This window comes from Taeniopygia guttata, chromosome 15 (assembly GCF_048771995.1).
Source record: "Taeniopygia guttata chromosome 15, bTaeGut7.mat, whole genome shotgun sequence".
Taxonomy (NCBI): domain Eukaryota; kingdom Metazoa; phylum Chordata; class Aves; order Passeriformes; family Estrildidae; genus Taeniopygia; species Taeniopygia guttata.
In genome coordinates, this window is record NC_133040.1 from 9,559,372 (window position 1) to 9,571,197 (window position 11,826).

The 11,826-nt window shown below is 50.6% G+C and overlaps 1 protein-coding gene across 3 annotated transcripts in view; it reads right to left on the bottom strand.

The window, feature by feature from the left end:
* Window positions 1–3,111: 3,111 nt before the first annotated feature.
* The window catches only part of SGSM1 (small G protein signaling modulator 1), a 36,431-nt gene continuing 27,716 nt past the window's right edge, over window positions 3,112–11,826 (bottom strand). For 2 of the 3 annotated variants that reach the window (XM_072936015.1, XM_030286129.4), the window contains exons 20-25: window positions 11,476–11,600; window positions 10,298–10,380; window positions 9,955–10,064; window positions 9,622–9,718; window positions 9,095–9,262; window positions 3,112–8,811 (exon numbers count right to left, since the gene is read on the bottom strand). In XM_072936015.1, the coding sequence (XP_072792116.1) occupies window positions 8,723–8,811; window positions 9,095–9,262; window positions 9,622–9,718; window positions 9,955–10,064; window positions 10,298–10,380; window positions 11,476–11,600 (672 nt within the window). In that variant the 3' untranslated portion in view covers window positions 3,112–8,722. The remainder of the gene's footprint in view (window positions 8,812–9,094; window positions 9,263–9,621; window positions 9,719–9,954; window positions 10,065–10,297; window positions 10,381–11,475; window positions 11,601–11,826) is intronic. The other variant, XM_030286130.4, reaches the window with a different exon arrangement.

Consider the following 11,826-nt stretch of genomic DNA (forward strand, 5'->3'; position numbering starts at 1 on the left):
AGAATTTAAACTGACAAAGGGGAGGTTTAGATTGGAGTTTAGGAAGAAATGCTTCCTTGGGAAGGTGCTGAGGCCCTGGCACAGGTTGCCCAGAGAAGCTGTGGCTGCCCCATCCCTGGAAGTGTCCAAAGCCAGGTTAGATGGGCTTGGAGCAACCTGGGAAAATGGAAAGTGTCTCTGTGAGTGAGATGCACTTTAAGGTCTCTTCCATCCCAAACCACTTTGTGTTGCCCTGAGATTCCCAATCCCAGGGTAACAAAATGCCTGTTGTAGAGTCCTCCATCCCCCACTGCTGCAGGGCTGGGTAGGAACCCAAGGCTGTCAACCCCTTACCCTGCCTCACTCAGGTGGTGTCTGTCCAAACTGGGTCTCTGCAAGATTCACCCAGGGATTTGCTACAGCTGTGAATCAGCCTTTGAATTTTCAGCTTCATTTTTCTTTGGAAAAGGCTTCTCTGAAATAGGTGCTGGAGCACCTTAAGGCAGCAGACAGAGCTCAGGGTGTTGCCAGGACAGCACCCACCTGGGCAGATGTTTGTGCCAGGACTCAGCGTGTCCATTCATGCATGTTAACAAAGGCTATAAATACTCCAGGTTCTTCGGTGCCACGTGCCTGTGCCTGGCAGGAGGGTGTGTGAGGACAACACTCCCAGCTGGGCTCACCAGCACAGCCCCCAGTGCCCCCCATCACACCCAGCCCTGGGCATGGCCACAACCAAACTGGTTCATCTGCCATGAGGGCCACCAGGGAGCCAAAGGATTGGGCTTGTGGAGCAGAGGATCAAAACAGGGCATGGAAAGTCCTGGGGCTGCCACTACCCCTTGGAGAAGCTCCCATAATCCACAGCTGATGGTGAACATCTCCTGAGGAGCCCTTGGAGGCACGGGGTTGGAATGGTTTCTTCTCCTGCACAGGACAGAGCTGCTCCACCAGCTGCTGTCTCCTGCACTGCATGGAAGTGACAACTGATGGAAATTTCCATGCGCTTCAAAGCACAACCTCAGGATAGCTGCTTTTTTTGTGAGAAACCATCCCAAGTTAAAAATTAATGAAATTCACTTTTAGGATCATTTACTTTCCTCTATCCGAACAGCAGGATTTTTGCCAGTCTCTCCACACTGGAACACAGAGCATTCCTGCTTTGGCACCTTGGGGATGTGGCCTCTGGTGGTTAGGTTGCCAATTAATATCAGGTAATTAACACATTTGCTAGGGTTGGTTGAATCCCACCCTGACATTTTGCAAACTCTGCGTGTTTGGGGAGCGTCTTCATCAGCTTTTGAAGTTCTGAGCTGTGAGCTCCCTGCAAACCTCAACCTGCACTGGAAACTGGGGCTGGGCCATTAGAGCAAACATGCCTCAAGAAGCAAACAGATTAAGGATTAATTAAATACCAGGATTTATTTAATTAAGCCTCTTCTCATAAGTAGGTAGAGGCAGGAATCTGCAGCGAGCATCCAGCCTTCCTTGCATTCCCATTGTTAGAAATGCAGTTAAATTCTGTGCTGTTTAAACACAACATTGGGGTGATGTGGACCCTTCCTGTCTCCACGAGCAGTGCAAGAACTGACACCACAGAAAGGAGGTTGGGGGCCCTCTTTCCTCTTCCAACACATGGCATCCCTCATGAACAGCTGGAAGATCCACAAGCACCCAAGGATCCTGTGGAGTCCAGAGGGGTGACAAGTGCCAGCCCTGAGCAGGGGCAGGGGGCACAGGCAGCTTGTCCTCCTCATGTTTTTGATGAAAAACTTGTCCCTCCTGTTCCCTGCAAGAAAGGCACCGCAGCCCATCCTCTCACTGCCCGTTTTAAGGTCTGGAGACTGATCCAGGAAATAGCGAGGCAAGAGAACAAGATGAATGTTGGAACTCAAAATGTCCCTCAGATGTTTTTGGAGGTTCCAGGCCCAGGTCAGAAGCATTTGAGACCCTGGCAGGCAGCTGGAAACAGCTGTGATTTTGGGTTTGAGCCATGGAACGATTTACCAACCTTGCAGGAAGAACAAGAAATCACAAAAGTTTAGATATTACAGTAGAAGTAGTTACAGAGTAGAGGGGAGAATTTTTTTAGTGCTGTACATGGGGGTTTTTGGTCTTGTACATGGGGGCCAGAGGTTTTAAGATGGAGGGATTTGGGCCTGCCCTGTCCTCCCTCTTTCTTCTTCCTTACCTCCATGTTCTTGGTGATGTTGGCACTCACAGATTGGTTTAGAGTAGAAAGGCACCATTTAATATAGGTAATAGGCATTGGGGAAAACTGTACCCATGTAACACGTAATGTACCATATAAAAGACAGCACAGCCCTGGGTGGGGAGAGAAGAAGCAGTCAGGAGTCAGAGAGGATGTCAGGGTGTGTGTGTGCCTCTGCCTGAGCTGTGAGCAAACCTCAGCAGCCCCAGAAGAAAATCTTTTAGATAACTTGCAATAAACTGCCTTGAGATTGAACAACAAGAGACTGCTGAGCCTTTCTTTGGAAGCTCGGGTTGTAGGAGAAGTTTTTCCACCACACAGAGCCACCCTGCAACCCAGGGCGGTCTTCGACAGATGAAGTCCAAGGTCATTTTGAATGCACTCCCTCACTCCTGCACAGCTCACCTGGCAGCACAGGATCACACACAGGTGTAAAACCATCCCCACAAGGCCCAGCTCTGGGCTGCCACCCTGCCAGGGCCCTCTGTCACCTCCCCATCTGCTCTGTCAGGGGCACTTCACTCCACACAGCACCAAGGAGCTGGCCCAGCCCTTCCCCAGTGCTTTTCCTCCTCTTCTTGCTCTGTTTCACCATCAGCTTAAATTCTCCACGTTATAGAAAGGACAGAGGTGACAGTGCAGAGGTGTCACCACCACATATCAGCCCACAGGGAAAGGCTCAGCAAAGCTGGACTGAGCAGGCCAAGCGATGGGGATGGGGGAAAGCGAGGACCATGAGGGTGCAAAAAGCAGCCCAGGTGACAGCAGGGTCCCCAGCACAGGGGACACTCACCACAAGCAACAGGGAGCTCTGGAATCTGGAAATACAGAGCATTTTGGGCACTCCCTGCTCAGGGTATCCCCATTCACTGCCTTCCCAGGGACCACACAGCCAGAAAGAACCACCACGATCTGATTGATTTGAAAATACATTAACCATAGAGAATAGAGCTTTAATTTTTCTTTCTCAACAACAAGAAGGAACAGTTTACATTAAAAAAAAACCCAAAAGCATGAATAAAATAATATAAAACAGATATTATACCACAGTGTGGAATTCAGATAATCTAAGAACATTAGCAGCACTTCTACAAATAGATTAAAAGCTGTAAGTGCTCGTTAAGCTCAGATAGAGCAACTCCCAGAGACCAAAATGGCATCCAACAGAGAAAAGCAGCAATTCTGTGTAGGGCAACAGAAAAGTCTAATGCCAGGACACCAGATACATTCAAATCCCTGTGCTGAGGGGTAATTCCCTGTCCCACAGAGCCCCCACGATGGCTGTCACACCCTGTCGCCCTGCCTGGCTCTCCAGAACACTCTTTGAACAACAGAAGTGACAATCGTGGGTCTGAAGTTACATCCACATTGCATTTTCAAAGCCTTTCATTAATTCTGTTTAGGAAAACAATTTATTCCCTGGCTTCTGGGAATTACTCTCCAGAGAGGATAAACTTCTGAGAATTTAAGTCAATCTTACATAGTCACAACAATGACATTTTTAGTCTCACCCAGGATCAGGATTTTCAATTCTTTATCGTGCTTAGCAGCAAAGCCATACTCATTCCTTAAACTTCCATGTGTTTAAGATCTTGTGCATAGTTTAATCTTTAGCATTCATTCATTAAAAAATAATTTTAAAAAAAGAATAGATGGTGCTTTTTCCCCCTCATCAAAGCACTGATGCCCTTGCTCTCAGTCATGTCCCACTGCTAATGGCTCAGGAGCCACCGTGGAGAAGGGACTGTCCCCTGCAGCACCATCCACAGCTCAGCCTCTGTGTGCAAAATCCATCTCTAAAAGGAAGCTATTAAACTACTGAACAGGAATTTAAGGTGGAATATGCTTATCACAAATCTAAAATTAAATTAGAAATTAAACTAGACACATTAAAAGACTTTCACGGCCATTCCAACCACGTACATTCTCCAGGAAGTTCAGGATTTGGGTAAAGTTGGGAAGGAATCCACACACTGAGCTGTGTGAATGTGTGGCTATGGCACCAAATGGCCTCAGCCATGGCCCACGTGGCCATCAGAGGACAGAAATGTGGTCACACTGAGAACCACAATTGTTTAGATGCCTTAATCAGTGAAATATTGCTTATTAAGGGCAATGAGGATGCTGACCTTGAGTGGAAAAGCAGGAACAATCAGTGGCATTTGATCTACTTCAGGGTGTCCGAAAAAGCTTTTATAGGAATTCCTGACACAGGTTCTGGCGAGTTCCAACCCTTCCATAGTGCTAGGAAGGGTTGGAACTCCATCTCTACGTTGTGCTCTATCAGTTTGTGCTCACACAATAGTAAAATGCTCAGTACTTGGGGAAATTCCCAAATGGAATGAGAAATAAAACAGGTTTTGATGACATGACCATCATTTTGGTCCTACTGAACAAAGGCTCAGAGGCTCCCACTGTGCCTCTATAGAGAAAAGTGATTTAGATATTGTAAGATATTTCAAAAGCAAACTTAGGGGAGGAAAATCCCAGAACTGGTCCAGTCCCTGGTCAGAGGCCCATTGGCTACATGGCTCCCAGTGCAGGGAACCAACCTCAGGAAAATCCAGGAAAGAGAGGGAAAATATCCAGGCAAAACAAGTAATAAATAAATAGAACCCAAATAATAAGAAGAACTGCATCCCATAAACTGTTCTGGGCCACAAGGCTTGTGTCTCCAGGGATTTTGGGACCCATCTCTTCAATAGTTCCATCTCTCAGCCTTTTTTTCACCTTTTTTTCAGTGACAAGGGGTAACACCTGCAGTTCCACTGCTGGCTCGTGTTGCACTACCAGGTGCATTTGGATGAGTTAAGGGATGTTCCCTATGCCAGGGGCTGGATGAGAGCAGGACAGGGACACAGCAGGAAGTCCCCACACTAAAAAAAAAAAAAACACCAACCCTTTTTTCAAGTCTTCATGAAAAATATTCACAGCAAAGTGATTCAGGGACTTGACAGAGCAAGAGAAAAACTCTTAGGAAAATCACACATTTAGAAACAAACACAACTTCTAAAGGGTCTGCACAGGTGACACCAAAAGAGATGGGTACCAGGAGCTCGTTGGAGGGTTGCATGAGCAGAAAGCTCAAATGCAGGAAGAGAATCCACTTGTCACTCCCTTGTGGGAACACAGGGCCAGGACACAAACACTCAGTGGATTTACACACCCAAGATTATCTGAGCTCAGCAGCTTGAGTGTGAGACAAACCCCAAACCCCACAGCAAAGTGGGTGCTGAGTGAGGGGGTGATGGGAGCTGAACTCAGCCCGTGGAGCCCATCCTTCCTTCCTCAGGCTCAGCTTGGAGTGTCTGGGGCAGGGAACGTGGGCTGGCAGCTCCTGCCACCCTCCTGCACCCAGGGGAGAATGCAGCAGTCTCCTCAGAAAGCATGGAGTTATGAAATGGCTGGAGTTGGAAGGAAATTTAAGAGATCACCCTGTTCCACCTCTTGCCATGGCCAGGGACATCTTCCACTATCCCAGGTTGTTCCAAGCCCAGTCCTGAATTCCAGGGATAGAGGGTGTGCCAGTGCCTTTTAGTGCAGAATTTCTTCCTAAAATCCAATCTAACCCTGCCCTCTGTCAGTTTAAGGCACAGAGCTCCAGTGCCTGTTCCCACAGAGCCAACAACAGGCTAAAATAGTCCTGGGCTGGCAGTGCCATTGTTGGGGGGGATTTCAGCTGCACAGAGCTGCTGGGACGAGACATTCCTCTTCCCCAAGGGGCCAGACAAGATTACTGTATATGGGCAAGCCTGGTGCCAGGCCTCTGCTGCGTGGCAAACAGGCCATCCTTGGCTGCACAGCTGGGAGAGATCCCTGCTGGCTTCCAGCACCACGATTGCCCCGTCAGAATTCCAGAACAAAGCTTTATCTCCTGGGGATCCAGCAGGGAGGCAGAGCCAGGCAGGAGAGGCTGAGGCCAGAGAAGACCCACAAACAGCTGCACAGCAAAACTTTGCTTTTCAGCTTCCTAGCAGCTTTTAACCATCAAAGAGAGCCACAGGCTCCTGGTGGGGTCTCACTGTGGGTCCCCACAAGCACAAGAACTTGCCCAACAGCTGAAACAAAGCTTTTTTTATACTAATTTTCCCTCCTTTTTTTTTTTTTTTTTTTTTTCCCTCTTGTCCAGTCTTAAAGTCAGAGCCAAGATGAAGCCAAACTGAGGGTGTGATGGTGGCTCTGCTCTGAGCTTCCTGTTGCCCCACCAGAGCAACTCTCCCAGCACAGGGACAGTGAGAGATTGGCACATCATGGAACAGGTGCTATAGAAACCACACAGTTCTTAGAAGCAAAAGATTCCTCACCCCTCCCCATCAAAAAATAACCCACTTAGTTCACATATTTTCTCTCTATACTGTATATATATTATATATAGACACAATTCTCTGGTAAACATTTACAAGATATCGTAAATAACATTGAAAATTTCTATTTCCATTTGCACAACAGCGCGCACTCACACGCCAGCACACAAGGACACACAGTCAGGTACAATCAATAAATAAATACTTTTTTTCTCCCCCCCCCAGAAATTATTCAAAAAAACACTGCTATTGAGCGGCCCAAAGACACTCTCAGTAAATACAGACAGCAAATATTGTGCAGAATTTCTTGGCTGTTTTTGTTTAAAAACCAAGGAAAGAAGCTTGAAAGGTTTAGTGTCAGCGACGTTGCTCGGTCAGGTGGTGTTTAAGGTGACCTGCAGGTGGAAGGGGAGAACAGAGCCCTTCCCTTTCCCTCTAGACAGGTGACAGATCAGTCCTAGAACCCAGAGGGAACAGGAGCAGCCTTGGGAAGGAGGGAGGACATGAGCTTTTCACTCTGCTTGGTGGAAAGATGAAAGATTCTCACAGGAACTGGCAGATGTCAAGCTCTTTTTTTTTCCTGTGCTACTGCAGCCCAGCACACTTTGAGGTGTTACTGCTTCAGGGAATTCCCAGATTGTTGGGATTAATAGGAGTGAAGAGCTTCCCATTGCTCTCCTCCTGCCCCAGCCCTTCCCTGTAGGGTTCAGGATGTGCCACTGCCTTTTCCAGCTGTGACCTCCATATCCCAGAGCACAGAAATTGCTGATTTGCCCACTCCACCACGCTGCCCAGACCTTCCCTGCAGCAGAAGTTTTCTCCTGTGCAGACTGACAGCCACCTTTTTCCTGCCAGCAACATCTGACACGAGCCAGCACAAACCAGCACAGACAGATGTTCCACGGGAGGAGGAACTTTTTTTCCCTTTCCCCCCTGTGGCAAGGCAGGAGCAGGGCCAGAGGAGAGCACACACACAGCACACACTGCACCAGGGGGGAACACAAATGTTTGCAGCAAAACTCGAGAGAAAAGTACCCTCAGAGAGAGTTCCAGCCCAGCACCTCCAGCACTGCTCTCCCCAGCTGGGCTGGACCCTCCATCCACCCACCCCTCTCCTCTTCCTGTATTATTTTTACCTGAGTTGAAAAATGACTCCGAAGCCTCTGCAGGGCAGCCTGTGTGGGACACAGCAGCTGGAGAGGCACTTCATGCAGTGGGCTCCAGGCTGTGCAGGAAAAGTGGCCACACAAGTGCATCTTCCCAAAGCAAAGCCCACTCAGGGACCCTGGGCTATTTTCCTCTCACAGGCCTGTGGGAAAAGCCCACCAAGACCTACCTGGAAATGCTCAGTGGGTTTAGGGGACTCAACAGCCAGTCCTGAAGCTGTCAGAGGGAAAGTCAGGATAAATCAGGAGCTCTGACTTGCCTTCTGAGGAGCCCTTCCCTCACAAGAGCTCAGAGGAACAATAAGAGACCAGACTCCTACCACAAGCAGCTAAAGTAAGGCAGGTAAGAAAACCTCCAGCCTGGAGTTCCCAGAGGAGGTCAGGGCCAGATTTCCCAGCGTTCAGAGAACATTACATTGAAAAATAACCCCAATGCTGAATTTGGAGCTGTTCTGAAAATCCATCCAGAAACTAATCTCATGTGTGCTCAGATATTGTAGGAACACTGTAAAATCCCAGGGAGAAAACAGAGCCCTAAAGAAAGAAAATACTGAAGGGGAAGCAATGCATTGAGGGACAAGATCAAAAGAGGAATTTCTGTGATCAAAGTCCCCCCTTTTACTGGCAGAACCTCGTTGTGTTGGTGAGAAGCTGAGAACTGGCAGCATCCCTGTGCTGCCTGCCTTCCCACACCACAGGGAAGGGTTGCAGCCTTCCAAGGAATCAGCTTTCCCTCTGTGCCACCAAGCTCTGCTCCCCCAGCCCTCGAGCTGTGCCCTGGGACGTGGCAGTGCCTGGGCAGTTTTGGTGGCCACGGCAGCTGCTCCGAGGCCAGGAAGCCACTGCCTGGTGCTGCTCCCAGCACAGGAACACACCTGGAGGGATCTTTGGTTGAGTCACTGCAGAAGGTCTGAGCCAGGGCCTGTGCTGAGCCCAGGGGACTCCCAGCTCACGTAGCAGCACGTGTCCCACCACCCGAGTCCCACAGGTGTGGCACTTGGAGAAACAGGAGAAGGGAGGGGAGTCCTGGCTCTGTGGGTGCCTCATCTGCCCCAGCTCCTTCATTTGTTCTCGATCAGAGTCTGCACTTTATAGACCAGGTCCCGAGCCAGCTTCAGGATCTGCTTGGTGTTGTGGCGCTCGGCCATTTCTGCAACACAGAGCAGACAGCTCAGAGCAGAGCAGCCCCCAGCCCACAGCTCTGCTGCCCACATTCCCAACCTCCCCTGGCTCTGGAGAGCCATCCTTAACCAGCTCCCAGGATGGGAAAACCACAGCCCAAACCTCAGCTCCCACCAACACATCCAGGTTGGCCATTGCTGAGGAGGGCAGGTGGATTCCAGCCCCACCAGATCCCTCAGAGCTCTGGGTGTTAAACATTCCCACACCTGAGCAGCTGCCCCAAACTCAGCCCAACAGAGCACGAGCCGTACCATTGAAAAACTTGATGATGTCTGTAAAATCCATGTTGTTCTCCAGGATGATGTCCCGGTACATCTCCACCAGGGCCAGGGCTATGAAGAGCACGTAGTGAGCAGAGGAGACGTGAGCAGCAGCCCAGATGGTCTCCCAGACAGCAAAGACGTCGTCATACACCAGCTCTGTGAGCAGAGAACAGCAGTTAGCACTCCACTCACCCCACCCTGGCTCACAGAGCTCACAGCAGCACTGGGGAGACACTCTGGGTGCTTCCTTCCCACAGGAACCTGCTCCAGCTGGAAGCAATACATCAGTCATCTGTAAGGAGAAATATTCTGCCCGGCAGCAGGTGACATAGGCCCCAGGACACACTCATGGAGAGGCTCAGCAGCAGCTCTGGAACAACAGGTTCTGCATCCAGACAGAACATTCAGCCAGACATAAACCAGGGAAAAGTGAAAAGGAATTAAAAATAAGTTTAAGCCAGCTGAGAAGCCTGGAAGCAGACCCTGCCCTACCCTTGGGTGGTCTCAGCACACACCTCTCTTGAAGTCCAGGAGAAACCATCGGTAGCAGAAGTAGAAATGAGTGTAATCCCCATTCTGGTGCATCAGCTCGAAGAGCTCAGAGTCCAGAATCTGTCAAGAAAAGCAAAAGGAAACTCAGGGATGCACACACAAGGCACCAGCCATCCCTCTGCCTATTTCCCTCCATCCCACTGCTCTCCTACTGCAGCAGCACTCCTTTCCTGGCACACATTGCTCCGGGCTATTCCTTAGAGCCCCTGCTGTCCCTCCTGCTCCCTCAGCCCCCCCAGGACCAGCTTTCCCCCTTGGGTGTGAGGAGCTGCCATCCCCATGCCAGGAACGCTCACCTGGATCAGCGACCTCATGTTGGCAAAGTGGGTGTCCATGGCTCCTCCGTGGGGGAAGTTCTGGTTCATCCTCTTCATCAGCTCGGTGAAGCAGCTGAAAGCCAGAGCCTCTGTGCAGGGAGGAGAGACATCACTGCAGGGCTGCACAGCCACTGCTGCTCCTGCAGCAGCAATGCCCCTCCAGAAAGTCCAGCCTGGCTCCAGGGTGGGCTCCTGGGAGCCAGGCAGCATCACAGACAAACGGGATCCTGCTCCACACCTCCAGACACTCCACTGCAAAGGGCCACCACCCACCCGACACATCCCCACACAGGGACAGGGAAAGCAGAGCAGAGGCACTCACCATCATCCAGGATGACCAGGAGAGGGGCCAGCAGGTCACACATCCCCTGCACGTAGCCAATCTCAATGTGCTGCCAGATGTAGCTGTGTGAGAGAGCAGGAGAGGTGACCTGGGACCTGAGTGCCACCACCTGTCACTTCCTTTGCCCCTGCCCTGTCTCCCTTCCCAGGATGCTGGGGTAAATCTGTTTATTCTGTTACCCCTGTTCTGCAAATGATGAAATTCTTGTGGTGCCTCCCAGGTAAGGCATGGATGGCACAGTCCTGGATCAACACCCCACCATGGCCACATCCAGGGTCAGCCCAGGGCTGTGCCAGGGCCATTGCAGGGAAAATCAGCACAGGGAAAAGCAAAATGGGAAAGTGCAGCACAGTGGGTTCATTGCTTAAAGGGCAGAGACTGATAGAAGTTGTTCATCTCTCATTCTCATCCTTCTCCCTCCATTCATCCCCGTGGTTCTCTCTGCAGACACTGCCTCCCATTCCCAGTGTCCCAGGGAGCACCCAGCCCAGCAGGGATATCTTCCCTTTTTTGGTAGCACGGCAAAATGTGTTCAGAGAGGACTCAGATTTGCTGCTGGCACAAAAGAAGGATCTTTTCCATCCTGCCCACTGGTTTTCCAAAATGTCTAATCTCAGCAGAGATCTCCAGCTCTGGCTGTCGGGTGAAGTGACAGCACTGATGGAACAGCAGCTTCTCCTCATGTTTGCAAGATGAGTAATAATATTTTAGCCTTTGCTGCCTGCATAGCAGCAGCTGAGCTGGAGCTGGTCTGAGCCTCTTGAGTGTCACTAGGCAAGCTCAGAGTCACGGGGACTCAGAAATGCATCCAGGTCTGGCTCCCTCCTGGGATTTTGGGCAGGCACAAACCATTCCAGTGCTTCAGGCACTTTCTCATTAGCACTACAGCTCTGTGGGCTGATCCTCATTAAAACATTTGCTAGGTGGGCTGCACTGCTTCCTGGGCAGCCCAGAGAGCCCCTGCCTTGGCCAAAACCCCAGGACACAGGGGAAGGACAGCCGGACACCTCGGTCTGGGCACTGCCTCATCCTTGGAGCTGTGGCCCCAGAGCTGGGGTGATGAGGGGAGGAAGGCAAGGAGCAAAACTCCATAACCACAAGATAGTTTGAGGCTCCAGCCTGCAGGTGAGTCCCAGGAAGGCCCCCAGAGCCCCCACCTGCACATGACGTTGCGGAGCTTCTCCAGGTTGGCGGGGGTGAAGTACCAGTAGTTGCGGTCACAGCGCTGCACGTCCTTCTCGATGCGGTGCAGGTTCACCGTGTACATGTCCAGCAGCTCTGGCTGCCCAAAACAAGAGCAGAGTTGATTTGTTTTCCAGTAAAAAGCAGGGAGAGAGATTCAAGGGCACTGGAGCGACAGGGCAGAGTTTGGGTGGAAGGTGGGAGCCCCTCTATGCCCAGCTGTGGGATCAGTACTGGGTAAATGCAGGTAAATCCACTCAGCCCCAGTGAGGCACATCTGGAGTGTGGTGTTCAGTTCTGGGCCCCACAGCTCAAGAAAGACAAGG